Here is a 21470-nt window from a genome sequence, read left to right on the forward strand (position 1 = left end):
TGTTATTTATTTGGGTCAATGCCCACTCTGTGCAAAGTGCTTTCCAAACCCTTCAGGCTGGTCTCTGCTCTGAGGAGCACTGGCCAATAATAATAATTACGTCTTTACATAATTCACAGAAACGATTCCCCCCCTTTTTTTTTTTTTGAAGGTTTTTTTTTCTTTTTTCTTTTTTAACAACACAACTTTTTCCTTTCCCTCAATTTGGTTTATTCTTCCGCCTCTTGTAACTTTATTTCCTCACTGTTTGTTAAATAGGTTTCCCTGGAGATGAAGCTGATTCCTGTAAGGAAAGAGTCAGCTGCTAATGCTGAGAGAAGCCCTGTGTCACATGAAGGGTGCACCACCTGTCTGTCCACCCATCGAAGGCCAGGTCTATACTATGAGTGATTTTGCACCATTGTGTAGCTATACGGGTAACGCCCTCCTTGTGGGGACACAGCTTATCCCAGCAGCACTGCGCTTCTGCCTGCACAGCTGATTCGGCTTGCCTCCCAGCTCCCACCTCTACCCCGCAGGCACCCTGAGCTGTACCAGCAAAAGTTAGCTAGTGTAACTGCATCTGCAGCAGGAGCTTTTGATGGCAGGGCTGCGTCGGCCACCACTCCCACCTCATCCCACGCCTGGCCGACCTGCCCAGGCTGCCGTGAGTTTGGAGCATAGCCAAGGCTGCGGTGCTCATCATACGCTGTGCTGGGTAACGGTAGCAGCCCAGCACCTTGCTCCCTCTTCCCATCTTTATTATTACTGGTGAAAACCAGCAGGAGTCCTCTGGCACCTTCAAGCCGAACAAGTGTCATTGGGACGAAGCTTTCAGGGGCAGAAACCCACTGGGTCTCCTGCATCCCAGGAAGTGGGTTTCTGCCCACAAAAGCTTAGGCCTAAATAATTAGTCTTTAAGGTGCCGTAGGACTCCCGCTGTTCTGCTAAAAAACAGCCTAACCTGGCTACCCCTCTGGCACTCCTCATTATTACTGATGGGCGCTGGGGTTATGCTTAGGAGCCCCGGGCGTGGAGCACGACCCCCGTGGTGCTAGGTGCTGTACATAGGCCAGCAGAGCAGCCCTTGCCGCTCAGAGCCGTGACTGGCAGGAGAAACCGAAAGCGCCCAGGCCCGGCTGGAGACTGACAGCCAGGGGGAGCAGAGGCTCGGCCCGGGAAAGGACAGGGCCGGGCAGCCTGACGAGCAGCAGCAGCAGCAGCCAGCCGCCTCGGCCGGGTTTGACTTCCCTCCCCGTCTCTGCCGCCACCCACCGCAGCCGGGCCGGGCCGGGCCGGGCGCTGCAGCCGAGCCGGCGGGGTAGGCCGCGCTGAGGGGGGCCGGCGGGGCGCGCGGGCGGAGGCGAGGCAGGGCAGGGTGGGGCGGGAGCTGGGAAGCAGGGAAGGGATCGGTTCGCACTCCGGGCTGGGCCGGGCCGGGGCCGGGGCCGGGACTGACTGACAGCCCCGGGCTCTGCGGCCTGGAGCTCGGCCGGGCTGGAGCCGGGAGCGGGGCCGGGCGGAGTCCAAGGGACGCTGGGGCCGGGCTCAGCGCCGCGGGTGAGGGGCGGGGGGCTGGAGTCTCCTGGGGGAGTCCATCCGGGGTGAGGCTGAGCCTCTGGTGCTGTGCTCCCCCCCCCCCCCGACTGATTGCCCAGGACCGGTGACAACGGGGGTCACCACCTTTGAAATGCCAAAAAATAAGGGCAGCCCCCCCCCCCCCCCCCCCCCCCCCCCCCCCGCAAACCCACCCCCACCCCAAGGCAACTTTGCAACCCCCCCAACCCTCCGCAACAGTCCCTGATTGTATCCAGAGAGAGAACGCACACAGGTGACCCCCACACACTCCTGGCTCTCACAGGGGTGCGGCGTGTTGGGGGGCAGGCAGCTGCTGTATTTTCCACAGCTTTGATCGGTTGTCGTTTAAAGGACTGAAGTGGGAACAACTGCGGCATCTTTAGCAGGACCCAGAAATGTGCAGCATGACAGAGCGGGGGGTGTTGTGATGATCATGCAAATCTTTAGACCCCCCCCCCCCCTTAAAAAAGAAAAGGGAAGATTACATTATTTTTCTGGCAACTGGCAAATCCATAAAATAAACTGGCCAGGCTGGTTAAATACCGCCCAGGTGGTAACCCTACAGCCCCATGTATGTGTAGGTGGGTGCAGGCTCTCCTGTCTGGGCTGGGCAGTGCAGGGGGCAAGCCAAGATTTGTGGCATTAGCAATGTGAATCTGTTTGACTGGAGGATGCGGGTGGCTAGCGTTGCATGTTGCTGCCCTGCGGGGTGGGGCTAGCACGTCCCACAGTGAATGCAGAGACAGCCCAGCTCAGCACCTCTTTGAACAAGGTTTCTCCTACACAGCTGGGAATCCCAGCAGGAGCCGCCTGGCCGTGCATCTTGGAATCCGCTAGGCACCATCAACCTGCAGTTGGCCAAAACAAATTGGAAACGGATGTAGCTGGATCTGTGTTTGAGTGGCGTTTAGATTCCACTTTAGCCATGGTTCAAACATCCCACCGAGCCCCGTCTGCATCTTTAGACACCTAAACATCTGGCCTTATTAAGGCCTTGCCAACCCTTGCCTAAATGAGACCACAATTCACCTTTGGTGAGAGACATTGATGGGTAACTGGGCCCTTTTTTGCCAGTGCAGCACTCTGGGATGTCTGCCTAGCGCAATGCTTTATACATCTGACTTCCATGGTCCTTCTCCTTCCTTTCCCTCCTCCCGCTGCAATTCAGTGGGGGACCTGCTCTGCTTATGTGTCCCACCCTTCCTGTGCAGAATGTGCTTGCTGACTCTCTCCCTGGCTTGCATTGCAGGCGGCTGGAGCCCTGTGCCCAAAGAAAGATGGCAAACATTGGTGACCTGCCCGAAGATGTCCTGGTTGAACTCTTCTCTCTGGTCCCCGCTCGGGAGCTGATCTGTAACTGCCGGCTCGTCTGTGTCCTGTGGCGGGATGTGGTCAGCTTAGCCACTCTGTGGAAACGCAAGTGCCAGCGGGAGGGCTTTAATCATGAGAAGTGGGACAGGAGTGTCCAGGACTGGAAGATCCACTACTTCCTCTGCAGCCTGAAGAAAAACTTACTCAAAAATCCTTGTGCTGAAGGTTTGTTTCTTTTTGTTGGAAAGTGGGAGGAGACTTCTATGGGGAGGGTCGGTTTCATAGCCCTGCCGAAGGCCGAATCTTTCCGGCCTTCCCTACACTGTGGATTTGCCCTGATTACAGCCATCTGCATTTGGCTACTGATCTAGTTGCGCTGGTACAATCCTAGTGCAGGCAGGGGAGCCTTGAAGGTGGCACTGGTGCAGCTACACCTGTGAGTATAGCCAGAACAAATCCCCAGCATAGGCAGGGCCTCCGCAGTGTGAAATTGTGTGGCTGATATGGTGCTAAAATCACCAGCTGCTGGAGCCTGAAGCACCCTTGGCCCCACCCCACCCCCAACCAGTGGTGGTCCCAGTGCAGCTGAGCAGTGGGGAATTGTTACCTAGCACTCTAAGCCATTGCGGCAAAGGGGTTTCGGCAGGCTTGTGCCCTCCGGTAGACGTTTTTAGCTGGAGCCTTTCATACGAGGCTGATCTGAAGTGGCAGCAGCACATCCGTGGCTGGGATGCCTGGTCTATGCGCCATAACTTTACCCTGAATGAATGCTGCTGTTACCCGACAGTACCGGCTGCCATGATGGCTGACAGCCAGGCTCGCCCATGCAAGACAGCTGTGGCATAGAGTAGGCCTGAGGAGACTCTGCAGTGGGGGAATGAGCTACATCTTGGAATGGGGTCTGTTGCCCCCTCCCTCCCTTCCGCTCGCTTTTTAAAGTGAAAACTTAGATTCTTCCCGAACATAGAGGTGCGGGCTGAAAACTTCCGGTTCTCAGACTCTTCTCCTCTCCCGTTTGGTGATTAACCCTCCATCTGCCTCCTTCCCTGCCCTCTTTATGATCCTTTCCTAGAGAGCTTTCGGTTCTGGAAACTGGATTCGAACGAGGGAGATAAGTGGAAGGTTGAGGACTTTCCTGGGGACCACGGGAGAGCGTTTCCCAGCCAACAAGTGCTCAAATACTTTGTCACCTCATATGGGTAAGAATGCTCTGAAGCTGAACCTAGAGGGAAGAGGGTATCCCGGCCGGTTGGGGATGCACAGGACTCCATGGCAGTGGATGGAGCTGGGTCCAGAAATGGAAAGAGGAAGAAGTAACTAATTACCTTGTGGAGATAGAGGGAATGTCCTCTCTGCCTTCTGAGACATACTGCCACTTCTCCAGGGCATCCAATGGCTACAAAACCAGGGAGAGCTTTTTAGTGGGGATGGGGAGCTCCTAACAGCTCAGATTCTTGTTTCTCTTCTAATATAAGCATTGGCCAAAGAGTTTGTGTAACAGTTTGGTAAATGGATTATAACTGAGACAGAAGCTTTCCTCAGTCCTTTGCCAGTAAAACGGAATGGAGTTTGTTCCAAACCTGTGGAATAATCAGATTCAAGCTTGGTGTGTGTGTCTGGTGCCAGCAGCCCACAATAAAAACAGTTGAGCAGCGGGGGTCAAAGGTGAGGATTAGCTGCTGTTGAGTGGGCAGGAGATCTGCTGTTGCATCCCTGAAACCATGTGCTGTCTGGGCTAGCAGGTACTGCACAGTACAAGTGGGTTACTAATCAGGGATGAGCCCTGGGCTTTAACTAAAGGGAACCACTAATCTCTAGGGGAGAGAGTAGGAAATAGGCTCAAATATGAGGGTATATGATGCTGAAAACTTCCTTGATTTGTTCCCAGGTCATGTCTGAAGTCTCAGCTCATTAACCTAAAGGAAGAGGGCTACTGGAATCAGCTGATGGATGAAATACGGCCTGATATTATAGTCAAGGACTGGTGAGTGGGCGTATTAAAAAACTAGACTGTCTGCATGTGCTACGGTGACTGTGGATTTCAGCTGGGACTACATCAGTGGAGTTCTTTGATTCTTAACCTCCTGGGACTGTAAAAAACAAGTCGGACCTGGGTCCGTTCCTGGGTCTGGAAGGGATCGTTCCTGGGTCTGGAAGGGTCAGCTCTGTTCCTGGGTCTGGAAGGGATCGTGAGCTAGTGTTGAAAGTCACGGTGTCAGAACACCAGGATTCTACTCTCACCTGTCACATTTCTGTGCCTCAGTTTCCCCTCCAGGAGCTGGTGGTACTCCCCATCCATACAGCTCTTTCAGATACGCCAAAGACAAATGCAAAGTAATAGTAATACCATCTTTTGGTTACTATAGAACTGGAGATGCCATTACAGATCACGGGGACAAGCTGGCTTTCCCATTTCACAGGCAGGGTTCAGCCTCACTCCATTTCCGAGGCCCTGTATAAAATGACTAGCCCTTGCCATGTCACGAGCAGGGATGTCTTGTCTCTGGCAATGTGTGACTGTCCCGGTGGGATGTTGTGTGGCAGGTGTGTGTACTTTCCCAGTGCCTGACCTCTCTCTCTCTCCAGGTATGCTGCGAGGTTTGACTGTGGGTGCCGTTATGAGCTGTGTGTGCGGCTGCTCTCCGCAAACTACATCGTCCTTCACGAGTTTTGTCCCAAACCGGTGGTCATAGAGCAATGGAGTGATGCAGAGTGGAGAGAGGTGAGGAACCCAGGGAGTAGCTGTGCGGGCAGCAGCTTTAGATCAGTGCTGTGGTTTTAATATGTGACTCTAATCCCAACAATGGCTGGATAACAATGGCGCCTCTTTCCCCAGCGCATCTGCTTCCTTTGGGCATGCAGCCCGAAAAAAAGTTATTCCTTCGCAACCCTGCAGAAGCAACCCAGCTCTGGGAGAGTGAGCTGGGTTCAGCAGAGGTTGCAGATGCTCAGCACTTCCCACATCTATTTAAGCATGGAGGGTTGAAATAAACGCAAAGCGAATAGAGACTATGACCAATTCAGGTCCCTTGTGCTCTGTATGAATGTTCTTTAGATTGAGACTGGAGCAAAGTTACATCTTAAACCTGGACCAACTTTATCATGAGGTTTCAAGGGACTTGTCTAAACAAGAATTATGCACCAGTATAATGTTGAATTGGCTCTTAAACTAATATAGTTAAAGTGGTGCAAGACATTATGTGGATGCTGTTTTGGTTTGTTTTAAACCTGTTCCTAATCTAAGTAAAATAAACAGATAAGCCATTCTTAAACCAGGGTAAGAGCACACCAGTTTAACTTAGCACCTCAAGTGATACTGGAACAACTTTCTTGTGGAGATAAACACTAAATTAAAGGCACACTAGCCTATCTAGTCTGCGGATTAGCCCTGGCTTTGTTACTTTCCTTGCCTATAAGAGGGGTTTGCACTTGAACATCTACACTGTTGCTGGTCACAACTGACTGAAATCAGGGTAATTCCCAGTGTAGACGATGCCATTTACCAGATGAATCATCTTTATTTTATTTTTTAAATAAATGTCCTGACCTGTCACTGACCTCAAATTACTAAAAACCTGAGCACTTGAAAAATGGAATGTGCCTCTTCCTGTTCTCATTTAATTATTTTTCAGCATGGAGAATATGACCGGTGTAGTTTCGGTTTTGTCTCCTGCTTTAGCAAACTTTTTTGTTCGTTTGGGTTGCGGGGCTTAAAGGAGATTTGAAAATCAAAATATTTTCAAATAAACCTGCCATTACAGGAATTTAATTTAACAATAAGCCTATTGTAAACAGATTTCTCTCCTTCTAGCACCAAATCAGCCATAAAATATTAATGGAAAATCTTTGAAAATTGATCTGCTTTCCCCTGCTCTGTAATGTGATTTGTTTTCTACATGCCTGGCACTGTGCAAGCTGAGAATCAAGTTTAGTTTCACTTTCAGACGCTTAGTTCTTCCTGTTTGCTCTTGCTGCAGGGAACAGTTAGCTCACACCCAGCTGTTGCACTGGAATTTCCAAACCCTCCTTGGCCATATTGCTATCAGTTTTTTGTCCACGCAATTTTTTATTTTTAAAGAAGAGCTAAGCTGCGTCAAATGTCAGCAGTTCCTCTTTAATGTGTCTGAATTCCCTGGCCCCTTTGTTTTAAGGCCAGTGATGTTCCTCTTTCCTGAAAGTATCTTAAAGTGCTTGCTGTGGGCTGCAACGTTACTTAAGATGGGCAAGGTAGCAGCCAGAGGAGTCACTGCTAAGCAGAAGTTGGTCCTGAGTGAGAGGGGAAGCTGGGGAGGGAGAGTGACCTGTCAGAAATACAGGGGAAGTTTGATTGATGGCAAATGTTGACTGATAAAGGTGACCCGAAAAGAATTAAGAAATCGGGTGTGTGCTTGGTATGATTTAGATAAAGGGCTGAAGAGGTGGGTGTGTAGGGGGTTTCTCTGCTTGCTTTGTTTTTTTACTTGACATAGCAGGAAGGTTGATTCCCTGGCAGAATAGCAGGAGGAGGGGGTAGATCTTAGAGGATGCCTTTTGTGTGTGCTCGCTTTATTTCGGTGTTTTCCCAAAGCATGGGGGGAGGAGAGGATAAATCTTCTTAAACATGAAACCAGCGTAACTGATGCAGTGACATCTGCCTCCGGCTTTGTCTGCCGTGGAATGTTTTACCGGTAAAGGTGAACTAGCAGGAAAAGAGGCGTTTCCAAAACACCCCAGGGATCTTAAAGGGGGAGCAGGCTTCCAGTGACTGCAACATTGAACACTTTGAGCAGAGTGGTCACTGCTGCAGGAGCATCATGGGCCTGTTGCTGGAGGACTCTTGGTACCAGTCCAGGTAATATAGCATCTAGACAGGCTCTGTGCTGGTAGAACAGGCCAGATGGAGGGGCTTATGTCACTCGGACTGGTTTAACTTCACGGGCAGTGCAGGGTTTTGCTGGCAGGACTCAGGTTTGAGGGTGGACGCGTGAATGGCTGTGCTGACAGAAGCCAAGTTTGGCTGGTCAATCATCATCATTCATTGTTGTAATAGTGTCTAAGAGCCCAGGCACCACTGCACTAGGTGCTGTACGAACTCAGAACAAAAAGACAGGCCTTGCCCCACAGTCTAGACAACGGGGGGATACAGACTGGCCGCACGGGGACAATGCAACGATATTGGCCAGGATGACAGGCAGCGGTTTGTGCACACCAGCAACCTAAACCTAGTAGCATCGACCAGGCCTTGGAGATTTAATGGAAGCTGTGCCTAAAGCCCTGCAACTGGTTTGAAAACAACTGATGATTCTTCACCAGCAGTAGCCACAGTGGATGCTGAAGGTCCTGATTTAGCAAGGTGCTTAGATCCTTTCCAATGCTGTGGGTAGGACAGTACTGCTGTCACCACGTGGGCTGAATGTGGAAGAATTTGGGGTCTCTAGAATCCTACTGTAGATACCAAGGAGGCTTCCAGGCTAGACAGGGCCTGAATGTTTAATGTGGAACTTTATTTTAACCTTTTCAGGCTTTCTGTATAGAGCAGCACAAGCCTCTCTCTATCTTTCTCTATTTCCAGCTCCGAGAGGATGTTCATGAACTAACTTCGTCACAGGGCCAAAGTTCTTACTATGATGCAGGGTCTGGCTACACTGTTAAGACCCCCTTCACATCTCCCAGGCTTGTGCTGCAGGGCCCAGACTAGCCCACTTGGGCTGGAGCCCAGCCTCTGTGACCCGGCTCCGAGACTCGCTGCTTTGGCTTCTTGTTGGGTTTTTTACAGTGCAGAGATTCAAAAGACTGAGGCTGAGTTAATCAGGCAAAGTGAACATTTTCCCCTCCCTCTTTCTTGCCCTTCAGCTGTCGTACACCTTCCAGAACTACAGGCCTGGAGTTCGTTACATCTTGTTCCAACATGGAGGCCAGGACACCCAGTTCTGGGCAGGCTGGTATGGGTGCAGAGTGACGAACAGCAGCATCACTGTTGAGCCAAGGACATCACCATAGAGAGGCAACGGGAAGAGTCGGCGTCAGGGCTCTGGAATCCAGAGGCTGCTCCTAGCACTTGACTCGCTCTGGGTGAGCTCTTCCACTTCGCCCTTGGGCTGGTGTCAGTTTTTGTTTTTCGGCTGCCCCCGACTTCCCCGTATGTATTTACATATCCTGGCCAGAGTCTGACAAGCAAGCGCCCTCTGAAATGACTCTTATCTTCCCTGGGACTTCATATTAACCTGCCGCCCTCCTGCATCTCTCACGGGGGGACATCAGCCAGGCCAAACAGCAAAGTGTCTTTCCCCCAGCAAGGAGTGCGCTCTGGGGCTACTGACTGTCAGTTAAGGAATCTGCCTCTTCTAAAATGCATGGCAGGGGCTGAGCAGAGTAGCTGTATGATAGAAATGGAGACCCCCCACTGCACCTGTTTAAAGGAGACCATCAAAGGGGTGGGGGTTAGGAAATGGGGTTTGTGCTTGCAGGTTTCTAGACCCTCTGACAGGTGTAAATATCCAAACAGTGGGTGGGGATGTAACAGGGTGTGCGCTTTGTCCCTCACCTCCCCCTCTTTACACTATTTGAGCTGTTTGAAAGACAGGCAGTTGGCAGAGGAGGCCAATAACTGAGTGGGGGTATAACTGAGGGGCTTGTTGGGTGGAAGCATCCGCAGTAGCAAAGCCACGAGGAGGGGGAGCCTAGAGGAAGGCAGAAGTAGGCAGGACTGGCTGCTGCTACTGTACCCGGCCCCAGAAGCAAAAGGGGAAGCTGATGCTTCATACTAAAAACATAAAATACAATAAACCATGGTGGTGATGAAGGAGACCTGGAGTGGTTGTGGTGCATGATTAAGGCTTGAAGGGACTCGCAGGGGACCATCCTGGGACAGAGACCTTTGTTGTTTTCCCTACTTAGTTAGGATTTTCAAGTCTTTATTGAGGCACTTTCCCATGGGGTGGGAGCTCTCGCCCCCTCGTTTAGGGGCTAGGGCTGTTTGAATCTCTCCACAGCTTTACTTCCACCAGTTCACTGAAGTGAGAGATTTGGAGTGAAGTGAGGATGAGGGGACCAGCTTGTAGCCCTAGAGAATTCTCCCTAGCTCCCTGCAGACCGCTCCCTGTGCACTAGTACTGGGCATTACTGCTTTCGTGCAGGGTGATCCTAACCCCAAGGAAAGAGATGTAGAGTGGGGACCATGGGGGTTATTTTTCTCCTCAAACTGTCTGCCTTACGCTTGAAGTGCTTGTGCTACTAGATGGCTGAGAGAAATGAATAAACTGGTTTTTATAAATACGTATATTCTAGTCAACTTCTTTACTCACCTGTGTCTAAAATTGGGCTGTCTGACAATGGGAATGGGGCAGCAGGTGGGTCCATGTTGGCCATCTCACTGACTTGGTCATCAAAGGGGCTCAGTTAAGTAAAGGTGTTTCTTTGCCAGCCTTGCAAACACAATCTAGGAGGCAACAGTCAAACTGTGCGCTTCCAGCAGCTGTACGACGAGATTCTGCAACCCTGTTTTTTTCTAAAGGGGTTGTAGAGACTTCCCTGAAAACCCCACTCTACATTGCAAAATTGCTCACCTGCTCCTAGTAAAGTCAAGGGGAGTTTTGCCATAAATTTCAATGGCAACAGAGTTGAGCAACTTCAACTGCTTTTTGAAAACCCCCCTCTCTCCAACAACTCTTGTAGGAGCACAAACAAGGAACCGGCTCCAGCTCTCTAAGCTTGCAGAGTAATAGCACTGCACGTCAAAGACTTAAGGTCAAAGAGTGCCTGATTGCGGATCTGGGCGTGCCAGGATGGGCAGGAGATGGGCCTATGCCACATGGAAAAGGCACCTGCCTAATGTTTCCCCTACAGGATGGAATGGAGACCCTCTATGGAGAGGCAAAAACCTGGTGCTGTATTACCCCTGGCGTGGGAGCCTCCTCTCCCTGAGAGAAGCCCGAGTGGTGGCAACACGTCTCCAAAGGAGCAGTGATGTAGAGAGCTCGTGACACAGGGAAGCCCAGCACCTTGTGCATACAGTCCTAGTTTCCTGCGGATCCATAGGATCTGAGAGCTGGACCCAAATCCTGCTCACTCTGCCCATGGAGGGGTATGTATACAGTGGGAGATTAGAACTCCAGGGGAAGCGCTCCACCCCCTCCTGGACCTTTCCCATGAAAGCATATGGCCATCGTGTGTGTCTAACACTGACAAGGAAGAGGGGGACAAGCCTACTGGGTGAAAAGGTGCCAGTTACACTTGGCCCCAGAGTAAAATGTACTGACCCGTACAGTCTCCATCCACCTGTCCCGCAGGGGCAGGCTGCCTTTGACAGAGTTCAGGCTAGCTCCGTGATGGTAGAAGTCACTCAGTATTTACTGCTAACAGATCAATCACAGTGGACACACATTGTGTAGAAGGCCTAACTCCTCCCTGCTCTAAGTCTAGCGATTTCAGCGGAGTCACAGCAGGAACGAACTTGGCCCGCAAGCTTAAGCTTCCAACAGAACATGCCCAGGTTACCCAGCTGGGTGGTCAGAGGTACACAAAACGGACAGTCACATACAACAACCAATGTGCAGCTGAGTTGCCCTATTAAGACTTAAATTGGGCTCATAAAAAGCAAGGGAGAAGTACTGATTCCCACTTGCAGTTTCTATTACATCCCTCACTCCTGGCATCTGTGGATTTGCTGCTCTCTCTCTCTCTCTCTCTCTCTCTCTCTCTCTCTCTCTCACACACACACACACACACACACACACACACACACACACACACACACACACACACACACACACACACACACACACACAGAGAGCCTGGTCACATGTAGGAGTCTGTTCTAGGTAAGAGCACTTTAACCCATAGGCAGCATGGCTGTCAGGAGCTGCTCGATGGGCATTAAGTCAGGCAGGAGGCCAGCCGAAGAAGCACCTGTTAACAAGATAAGTTGTGTCCCTCTAGAAGACATCTGATGCCCCTGGAAGATCTGAGCCTGGGACAAGGTTGAAGATGATTAGAAGAGGAGTCGGCCTCAGGTACCTTTGTGGGCTCTTTCTTCTACATAAAGCTGCATCTAGAAGAGAATAACAGAAGGGATTAAGAACCCTGCAGGGTTACCTAAAATGCAAAAGGGCAAGTCTAAGATCAGGTACAGTATTCGTTTAACATTTTCTTAAGGGAACTGCACTGCAGAGGGAGGAAATCACACTTAATCCGCTGCGTCTTCTCCACATGGAGCCCGTGATCTGATTCAGTGTGCATGAGATGGTGTAAGCGGGTGCTGTGGTGCAGCAACGAAAAGCTAAGGATTCACGGTAGGAGATTCAATACGGGGATTTGGTCTTGCTCCAGAGCCCAATTCCCGAGGGGAGTTTTGGGTGCTGGGCACATTGCCAAGAGGTGCTCAGGGCCTCACAAGCAGGCTGTTAGGGGCAGGGGTTGCAATTAAATATAGAGCTTTGACAGATAGGAGCGATAAGCCAGTCCTGCAGCAGGTGGCTGGCCCATGGCCTCTCTTACCTCTGACTAGCAGGGTGCAGGGTTGGGTTTTCTCTGACTTGCCCAATGGGCATGTCAGTCCCCAGCCCCTGTGCACAGAGATGGTCTGAGCCAGGGCTGGACTCCCTGCTTACAGGTGCTGGGATAAGAGGATCAGCGCATCCTGCCACAAATAGGTTTAATTCTTTAGATGGGGAAAGTCCTGCCCTCCCCAGCTTGCCTGGGCTCAGGGCACTCTAATACCAGCCTCCTGGGTCAGCAGCACCCGCTGGGCTGAGATACGTCACAGCAGTGTTTAAGCCATTGCCCTGGAGATGACGGCAGGGGGAGACAGATCCCCCTCGCCCCCGGTGAGTTGGAATAGACTGATGTAGTGCTCATGGCCCCAGCCAGCCTGACTAGAGTGCTTGGCTCACCTTCAAGATATCTGACGTCATGGTCTTCAGGGGGATGAGCCGGGGGTCATGCATGTGCACGTCCTGCTCATCTGCAAGGATCCAGGGGAAATCCTAGAGGCAGGAACAGAAAAGGCTTCCTCAGAACAGGGGGAATGAATAGCGGAGAGAGCCCTCCCTTTTCTAGGACTCCTCTGAGGGCTGGAAATGGGAGCTGCATTGGGTGGAGGTGGCAGGAAGCCTCTGGCTGCCTCCCGAACCCTTCAACTGCTCCTGCCTCTCCTCCTTCCCAGTTGTCCGGTCTATGGTAAAGGAGTTAAGGAGGGACTGGGTGGGGGGGAGAACCATGAGGATTGGAGGGGGACCATAGATCAGGCAAGGGGAGAGCAGGTGCCTGAGCAGAGGGACATGGGGTGGGCAACACAGCCTGTCTGGAAGATAGGTATAATATTTCCCCAGTGGGGTGCTGAGGATGTATCGGCTGCTGGCCTTTCCCCTTCAGCCCGAGGGGCACTGCCCACCATGCCCGCTGTCCAGTTCAGGCCCTCTTTCGCAGGGCTTCAGCTTTATTTCTTCCATGTGAAGCTGGTGACACAAATTCCATCTCTCAAATTTGTCCCTTCCCCTGACCCAGGAGCTTCCAGTCAGAGCCTCCCACTCTTGGCAGTTCTTCCCCAAGCCTCCGACAGGCCATCTGCCTGGGATTGACCTTGCGCTAGCCAACCTACTTCTTGCAGCCCTAGGCCAAAGGAGTCCAACAGGAGCCTTCCTACTCCCTACAGCTCTCCCCACAACCGGACTTCTTGTTAGCTTTTAGAATCACCTGATCAGTCGCAGGCGAGACTGAGCCCAGTGCCCTCAGAGGACCAGCCACCCTGTGACACTGCATGTAAGTTTTAAGTCCTTCCTTGTTAAGGAGAGGTCTTTGGAGATCTCTTTTAGACATCAGGAATTCCTCTGGCCCGGCTCTTCCAAGGAACCACAATACAGTCATGCTGCTGAAGGAGAATCCAGAGCCGCAGCACCTTAATTCACTTCCTTCCTTCCTTCCTGTGCAGCTCACCGCAAGCAACCAGCAGATAGAGCCATCGCCTACCTTTATCACCTGGATCTTCTCCATGTTTCGTGTGGCAGCCTCCCGGGTATGAACCAAGACAGTGAAGGTGCAGCCTACAAGGGAAGGGGCCGGGAGGAGAGGAAGGCACCGTAATCACATGGTCAGAGGCCTAGGAGGTAATTAAACCCAAGGCATGAGCTGGGCAGTGCCAAGACAGAGCTATCTCCTCTGTGTGTTTCATCCACAGCTAGGTAAATACCAAGGCATGTTCCTTTCCAAAAAGGAGTAGGAAGGTAACCTGTCATTTTCTGAGATCTGACTTTGCTAGTGTTCTCCTTAGCACCACAATTCAGAAACCCTGGTGTCCACCTTCCCCTCTCCTGAAAAACTATCGCCACTTCCAGGCCACTGGCCCAGGACACCTTTTATAGGATTATGATTTTGCTCCAGTGCTCTTGATCAAAATTTTATTTCCCCCCTCAGCTCTTGGTGCTGCATGCTATCTGCCAGTTAACTGCTGTCCTCCACCCCAGAGCTGGTAACACTGAAGTGATGCTGCATATGTCTAATATGCAGAATGCTCTGGGATCTTTTGGGGATTAAAGCCCCTGTACAAAAATATTACCTTATCTCCATTTCTGCCTGTATGAGTGTCAGAGAGCCCAGCTGTGCAAAGCACACTCTTTCTAGCCTGTCTTTCCTGGACAAACATTATCCAAAGAATATCAGGCAGTGAGGCTGTCACTGGAGCAGTAGTCAGAGTTCTCCCTATAGAAGAAGAGGCTTTCAGTCCTACCTGGTGGGTTGTTGTCGAGCACAGCATCACATACGCTAATCTTCAGGATGAAGGCACGCAGCAGCTGCTCCACATGGGACAGCAGGGAGTCGGAGCTAGGGAGGAGAAAGAGATCATTATGGGAATTCCCTGCCCCAGAGGGAGGGGTATTTGTTTCCAATATCAGCTCCCATAATCAAATACAGGGAGAAGGAAGCCGGCACCAACTGCATTGGGCTGGTGGCTGGGTACCTTTACCTGATGGAAAGGAGAGGTGGCTGAGTGATCTCAAAGACAAATCTCTCCACTGGATGGTGCTCTTTATCCAGGATTACCACCACCACCTTCTCCACATCGTTCTGCAAGTACAGAGACACAGTTAGCAGCTCCATCCCCAGGCCTTGAGAGAGCTGCAATCCACCATGTAGGACTTTTCCAGCTCTAGCTACTGCATTCCTGGGGGAGTAATAGGAGAGGCAACGTGCAGCCCGCAGAGGGTTCTTCCTCCACTGAGGATCAGACGCAAGGCACACACTATATACAACTCCCAAGGTCAGGGGCGATAAAAGACAGAGGACAGTTCCCACTCACACTCCAAGTATCTTGGAGTAGCACAGCAATACTGTGCTTCCACAAGCCCAAAGCAGGAGAATTCACGAAGGGAGAGCATCAAAAAAGCCAAGTTCAACGGAGCACGGGTAAGGCAAAGTTTGGCTCCAAACTTTAGTTTATGTAAAAATAAGCTTTTAAAAATCCTAAAGCCAACAGATGTTAAATACTGAGTTACAATGGAAAAAGTGCTTTAAAAAAACCCCAAAAGTCAATGATATTTCCTCTGTGGTGCTGGCAATCCAACCACTGCAGCTTTGAAGCTAATGCTCAAAAGTGAAACTGAGGAAAATTAACCAGGAAGTGAAATTGCCCTTTCAATCCTCCAAACTGAGAGCAATGCAGTGGAGCTCAGTGCAGAATCAGGGCCTTAAACATGAGTCTAACTGTGCTTGCATTAACAACCTCCTTGACTTCCATAAAGCTGCTCACATGAGTAAAGTTACTTGTGCTTAAGTGTCTCCAGGATTTATAACCCCATTTTTTAAAAGTGTTTTGGTTTTAATCCTTTGTAACATACCATATTAAGGGTATATTTATAGATTGCAGTCTGAAGGTGTCCCATCACCTATTTCAACATGATAAAATGAACAGCACCAAACCTGGACCTTAGCTGTGGGGAAATTTATGGAAACTGATTAGGTCACTCACTCTCTACAGATCTCTGTACCAACTATAGAAAAGATGCTCACTTACAAATACCGTTTCCACAATATCGGGACCATTTATTTTAAAGTCCTCTAACTATTTGTGACCAGAGCAATTGGGGGTGGGAGGAAGGTTATGCCCAGCACGAGGGTCTCTGGTATGGCCTCACCTTCTCTAGCAGTGGCTTCACACAGTGCAGCGTGTCCTGGATGTACCGATTCAGCTCCGGATGACAGGACATCTGTGCAAACAGAATGAGAACTCAGTGCTATGTTCTGAACAAACAGCAGAAGGACTGGTGGGCCCCAGGGTTTGCTACTGTAATGGAGTATTTCACCAGTAGGTTACCAGTTCAAATCCAGCAGAGGTAAGTAGCTCTTGGAAGTTGTTAGCATCTGATAACTGTGCAGCAGCTTATGGGAAATAAGTCTAGTGGTGTTTGCTGACAACTAGCCTAAAAAGTGTCCACCTCACAATTGGTCTTCCTTAGAGACAGTCCATCCCAGCCAGGAGTACAGCACATTGGTGGAGCAGGGTGGGGAAAATTTGTACTACTGCTGCCTGTGATCTATCTGTACTGAGCATAACTTAACACTTCAGACTCCAGGACTGTTAATTCATCCCCTAAATTCACTTTCAAAATAATTAAGGGTTTGTGTTTGTTCAAATATTAACACTGGAAATAATTCACGTACGCCTCAGCCAGAACAAATTAACCCCCAATATTTCACTCGTGGCCACAAGAACCATTCCAGTAGCACCCCCTTGAGTCTAAGCATTAATATTATCGACCTACCTGTTATATAGGACTTTTGAACATGCTCCCTGCTTAACTGTGTATTTCCTCATAGCCACAGAACTACAGGAGAGTCTCTTACCTGGACTGGAACATTGTATTTTTTCCTCTTCTGAAAAATCCCAATGGGGTAAACTTCTCTAACATAAAGGATGAGGTGAACTGCTACTTCAAGAAACTCTGAGAGAACATCTGCAACAACTGAAGAACAAAACAAAGATGATGGAGCAAAGGAAGTAAAGAAAAACAAGCACAGCAAATATTTCATGGCTGCAGGAATCTGCTGGCTAACTGTTGCCCATGATCATCATCTCCTCTTTATACTGTTTATTTTATAAACGAAAGTGAAGGTCCTCCCAAAGTGTTTTGCCCTTGAACACTGTATTTGCTGCTGAGATGTAACCACCTCTGGGGTGGGATGTGCCAGCTATTTAACACCACAGCAACACTAGACAATCATTTATGACAGGAAGTAAAGCAGAATCCTGCATCCAATTGAAACTGCCCGTGAACTGGAGGAAGGCAGAATTTAATTATATACCCACGTACAAATATTATAATTATGCAAATTGACCAGGATTATAAGTGCTCCTTACAGCTCTCCCTTCCAAGTAATGACCAGAGCGACCCCTGCCTAGTTTCTGAGCTCTGAAGATCATAAAAACAGGTCAGTGTAGCTGCAGTGGTCATAGCCTCTGACATGCAATACTAAAGCTCACTAGAAAGGCATAAAAACATCCCCTTTCCCCTGCATATGGCATTGGCAGCAGTAGCTGCAAGCTGACACTCCCAGGCAGAGCCAGCTCTACCCCCCCAACAGTTACATTACTCTCCAGGCCAACAAGAAGCCTTACAAGCTTCTGGAGAGCAGGCACGCTACGCTACCTTGTCCAAAGTTGAGATCCTGCCGGGTGAGGGTAGTCATCTTTCCAGTAACCTGGGAAGGAATTGGGAAGTGAGTTTTCCCCTCTAGTCTCAGTTTATGGAGCCATTCCCACTCCCCATTACTGCCACACTCACAACAAAATTCAACACTCTAGATGTTCATGCACGTACTACACCAGCAGTTCCCGAAGTCTGCCACGTTGAGCACCACCAGCAGTAGTACCACCACCAATTTTTTATAAACAGGCTACGTATGAAAACCATCTTAAAACCTGAACGTTGTTAAAACACATAGTCTCAATAGCATACCTATGTATAAAAAGGCTGTAGTCTTGCAAAATATTAATAAATGCATTATAAACTTACCCCATCTGAGATTTCTGATATGCCTTTAATGAGAGGGATGTGCTTGCTTGACAGAGCAAAGTTGGTGGATATCTGGTGAAATCTTGGAAAGCAGGAGCAGCCGCCACGTTACTTGGGGCAGGAGCAGCTCCTGGCCAGGGCACTGGGCCCATGGGGGAGATGGGCAGGGGGAAGGGCCAGGGCTGGGCAGGGGGAGCAGCTGTCACACTGCTTGGGGTGGAGGAGCAGCTCCTGGCCAGCCACTGTGAGTGTTTGGGGGGCCCTGGGTGTTGCTGCACTCTACCCCTGCACGGCTGAGTGCCACTGGAGGCTCCGTGGCTGGCCCCCCTGCAGCACAGAGATATTGGTGGAGCCAGGCCCATGTTCCGCAGTCTTAATTAGTTGGTGGACGGGTACCACTGGGAGGTGGCCTGTGTACCACTGGTAGCACGCATACCACAGTTTGAGAACCATTGTATTACACAAACCAGCAAAAGGTCCTGATTGTCAAAGGCCTCCATAGCTCCCCATCTACTTGAACTGCCATTGTGATTGCTCACAGACCCTGTCTCAGGGGCCCAGTTAAGGGATAGTGGGTTACAGATCATAATTCTGCACAGAAAACATCCATCCTTGTGTTCCTGAGAACACCTCAGATTGCACATTTGAATTTTCTCAGTCATTTCTGCTGTTTGTGTGGGTGTTTTTTGTTTGTTATTGTTTCAGGGTGTGGTTTTTTTTGTTTTTTGTTTTTGTTTGGGTTTCTTTGGTTGGGTGGGTGGGTTTTTTTTTGGCCTGGGCAGTGAAAATAAGCTAGTCAGTTTTACAATTCTTTGTCTATTTCACTTCCTTGTTTTTCTGCCCTCACAAAATGCAGCTGCGTGTTGAGTGGCAAACATTGCAGGGGAAGGAATAAAGCCAAACAACAGAATTTCACTGACATGGAAAAAAGTGTTTTATAAAACCCAACAACAAATGTTTTAAGGATTAAAAATAACTCCCACATGAGGTACTTATGTGGCCTCAGTTACACAGTAGCTGAGCACCTCACACTTGTTAACATTTATCTTCACAACACCCCCTGAGATAGGGAAGTGCCATTATCGGGGGAACTGAGGCAGAGAGAGACTAAAGCCCAGATTTTAAAGGTATTTAAGCACTGCTGCACTCAGCGGTGCGATGCCCAACAGATTTAGGAGCCTAAACCCCATTTCCAAAAGGGATTTAGGCACTTAATCTAAAATCCATTGACTGCCTCCAAGCCAGTACCTTGTACCGTGTCTCTCCCCCCCCCCGCTCCCCATTGCGGGGCCCGCTCCGTGTCTCCTCCCCCCTCCCCCCATTGCGGGGCCCGCTCCGTGTCTCTCCCCCCGCTCCCCATTGCGGGGCCCGCTCCGTGTCCCCCCCCCGCTCCCCATTGCGGGGCCCGCTCCGTGTCTCCCCCCTCCATTGCGGGGCCCGCTCCCCCCCCCCCCCCGCTCCCCATTGCGGGGCCCGCTCCGTGTCTCCCCCCGTGCCCGGCGCACCGGCCCGTACCGTGGGGGGGTCCCGGCCGCTCCCCGTCCCGCTTACCCGGTTGCTGGGTGTCCCACGGGGCTGGCGCAGCCCTTTGACGTGCCTCGCCTGCCGCTCCCTGCCTGCCGCCGGGTCCTAGCGCCGGGCTCCCAACCCGGGCGTTCCAGCTGCGCCCAGATGCGCAGCGCCCCAGACCGGCGGTGAGCCAGGGGCACTAACGCTCTAGGGGTGGGGGGTCACCCATGAGGAGGGAGTCTGAGCCTGAGCCCAGCTAAAAAGTGTCCCCGCCTCTTATGATAAAGGGTCGCCAGAAAGTGTGTTTCCACGGGGCAGGCAGGGGCTGGTGCAAAGCCAATGGGAGCCTGTCAGGGGCTTTGAAGGGGGGGGGGGGGGGAAGAGAAACACACTGTGGGGTTCAAAATCACATTAAAAACAAACACACCCCAGAGCTCCTTCATCAGTATCACGCGCACAACTGAGTTGCGCCCTAAGATGCTTCTCTTCATCCGATGGTCTCATTTTACAGGTAAGGAAACTGAGGCACAAAGATTGAAGTGACTTGGTCAAGGCCCCTCGGTGAGTGGGATGCTCAGAGAGTGGTTATATCTGGAATTTAGGGCCCAATCCTGCAAACCATTAGTCACATAAATATCTCTATTGAATTCCATAAGACCTACTCCTGATGGTAGAGGTCAAAGTTTGCGGGTGTGTGATCTGACATTTAGTAACAGCATTTCAGCTCTGTCATAGAATCACAGACCCCCCCTAGGGTTAGACGGGACCGCAGGAGTCGTCCAGTGCAACCCCCTGCCAAGATGCAGGATTTGTTGTGTCTAAACCATCCAAGACAGAGCACTATCCTGCGTCCTATGGAAACTCTCCCTCTTAGAGGGACACTTTTCCATCACATTTGGCCCCCAATTCTGCTTCTTTCTAAGTCAAAAGCTCCCAAGCCAGTTTGCAGAAAGGCTGTGCCCAACAGAAATGTCTCCATTCATTGCTATTAGTTCCACTGAATATTTTTTTTTAAAAACCAAGTATCCCTTTGGTGTTTGCAGCCCCACACGTGGCATCTCTGCGGCCCCTGCTTGACAGCCAGAAAGCAAAGTTCTCTCTGTGCACATAACCAATGAAGACAAACTGACCAGTGAGTTTTGTCATTGTCCAAACTGAGATGCAAAAATTTTTTTAAAAAAGATTTTACAAAATGTCAGCTTCTGTCATTCGGAATAATGGAAGGTGAGCCGAGTAACAGGGGGGTGGAGAATTACAAATCACACACACACACACACACAGGATATGAATTTTGATGTCTCAGAGTCCAATTTTTAGGCAGGCACAAATCAATACTGTGGAGCGGAGCAAAGGCCGGAGGGAAAGGGGGCGGGGGACCATTTCAGCTGCCAGCCGGCTCCTGGGAATTAAAAACCTGTGTGCGGAGCGCCGAGGGAGGGAGGGAGGGAAGTGAAACCCCAGGTGTGGCCCGGCTTTGGGGAGAACAAAGCGGCTGATGGCGCTGACTTGCCCTTTCCCCGCTAACACACGGTCCGCCCCCGGGAAGCTGGCCCCGAATCCGGAGCCGGGTTGTTTCCCCCTCTCCGGCATGGTGCGTGGGGCGGGGGAGGGTCCCATCAAACGGCCGCACCCCGGCCGTCTGCTCCGTCCCGTCTGACAGGGATGGAGACCGAGCTGCCGGCCGCCGGGCAGAGCCCGGCTCTCATCCTGCCGGCCGCTAATCACGCCGCTCCCCGCACCTGGACTTCAGAGGCGGCCCCAATCCGCTTCGAGTGGCGGCGGGTGTGCACGGGGGCGGGCGCAGAGCCCCAGGCTGGGGGGCGCCCCCCAGCAGCAGCAGCAGCAGCAGGCGGCAGGTGAGGTCGCCCCCCTCCCCCTTTCCCTCTGGCTGGTGGAAACTTGGCTTCTCACCCCGGCGGGCTGGGCATCGCCTGGTCCCGCTGGGCTCCGGGCTGCGCCGGCCTTTGTCTCCTGCCTTTGTTCTTCTCGCCCCCGGGACCAGCGGCCCTGGGAGCAGCCCTGCGGAGGCGCGCCCGGGCTCGGGAACGCGCCTCCTATTGCAACACTGGACCTGCTGTGTCCTCACCCCACCCCTATTGCTAGGACCTC

The 21470-nt window shown here is 51.1% G+C and overlaps 2 protein-coding genes and 1 long non-coding RNA gene across 7 annotated transcripts; 2 read left to right on the top strand and 1 right to left on the bottom strand.

Annotated features, from left to right (window-relative positions):
- The first annotated feature begins 1095 nt into the window (after positions 1-1095).
- Positions 1096-10495, top strand: LOC137165913 (F-box only protein 6-like). 2 transcript variants are annotated; one of them, XM_067567426.1, is made up of 6 exons: positions 1096-1300; positions 2807-3093; positions 3941-4067; positions 4757-4852; positions 5455-5590; positions 8701-10495. In XM_067567426.1, exons 2-6 carry the CDS (start codon positions 2835-2837, stop codon positions 8845-8847), a joined length of 765 nt encoding a protein of 254 aa, XP_067423527.1. In that variant the 5' UTR covers positions 1096-1300; positions 2807-2834; the 3' UTR covers positions 8848-10495. The 2 variants fall into 2 exon arrangements, with proteins under 2 accessions (XP_067423527.1, XP_067423526.1); XM_067567425.1 differs by lacking the exon at positions 8701-10495 and adding an exon at positions 5705-7690.
- Positions 10496-11586: 1091 nt separating this feature from the next.
- Positions 11587-21354, bottom strand: MAD2L2 (mitotic arrest deficient 2 like 2). 4 transcript variants are annotated; one of them, XM_067567432.1, is made up of 9 exons: positions 21273-21354; positions 17487-17538; positions 16684-16802; positions 15975-16046; positions 14807-14907; positions 14570-14664; positions 13813-13886; positions 12738-12830; positions 11587-11896 (listed from the first exon to the last, which is right to left on the bottom strand). In XM_067567432.1, exons 2-9 carry the CDS (start codon positions 17524-17526, stop codon positions 11855-11857), a joined length of 636 nt encoding a protein of 211 aa, XP_067423533.1. In that variant the 5' UTR covers positions 17527-17538; positions 21273-21354; the 3' UTR covers positions 11587-11854. The 4 variants fall into 4 exon arrangements, with proteins under 4 accessions (XP_067423533.1, XP_067423531.1, XP_067423532.1 ...); XM_067567430.1 differs by lacking the exon at positions 21273-21354 and adding an exon at positions 19404-19415; XM_067567431.1 differs by lacking the exon at positions 21273-21354 and adding an exon at positions 19368-19399.
- Positions 13747-17592, top strand: LOC137165917 (uncharacterized). The gene is made up of 2 exons (XR_010923521.1): positions 13747-13949; positions 16657-17592. It is a non-coding gene; the product is annotated as an uncharacterized lncRNA (long non-coding RNA).
- Positions 21355-21470: the final 116 nt, after the last annotated feature.

The sequence above is a fragment of the Emydura macquarii genome, unplaced genomic scaffold (genome assembly GCF_026122565.2).
Source record: "Emydura macquarii macquarii isolate MOO-44397 ecotype Brisbane River unplaced genomic scaffold, CSIRO-AGI_Emac_v2 contig_2768, whole genome shotgun sequence".
Taxonomy (NCBI): Eukaryota; Metazoa; Chordata; order Testudines; family Chelidae; genus Emydura; species Emydura macquarii.

What these genes read in the sequence shown, in the direction of transcription:
- LOC137165913 (XM_067567425.1), top strand. Translation starts at nt 2,835, where the DNA reads ATGGCAAACATTGGTGACCTGCCCGAAGATGTCCTGGTTGAACTCTTC. An exon ending in TACTTTGTCACCTCATATGG is followed by an intron (nt 4,068 to 4,756) that starts GTAAGAATGCTC and finishes ATTTGTTCCCAG; the next exon opens with GTCATGTCTGAAGTCTCAGC. An exon ending in GTGATGCAGAGTGGAGAGAG is followed by an intron (nt 5,591 to 5,704) that starts GTGAGGAACCCA and finishes CTCTTTCCCCAG; the next exon opens with CGCATCTGCTTCCTTTGGGC.
- MAD2L2 (XM_067567429.1), bottom strand. Translation starts at nt 16,869, where the DNA reads ATGAAATATTTGCTGTGCTTGTTTTTCTTTACTTCCTTTGCTCCATCA. An exon ending in TGAAGCCACTGCTAGAGAAG is followed by an intron (nt 14,908 to 15,974) that starts GTGAGGCCATAC and finishes CTGTACTTGCAG; the next exon opens with AACGATGTGGAGAAGGTGGT. An exon ending in TGACGTCAGATATCTTGAAG is followed by an intron (nt 11,897 to 12,737) that starts GTGAGCCAAGCA and finishes ATTCTCTTCTAG; the next exon opens with ATGCAGCTTTATGTAGAAGA.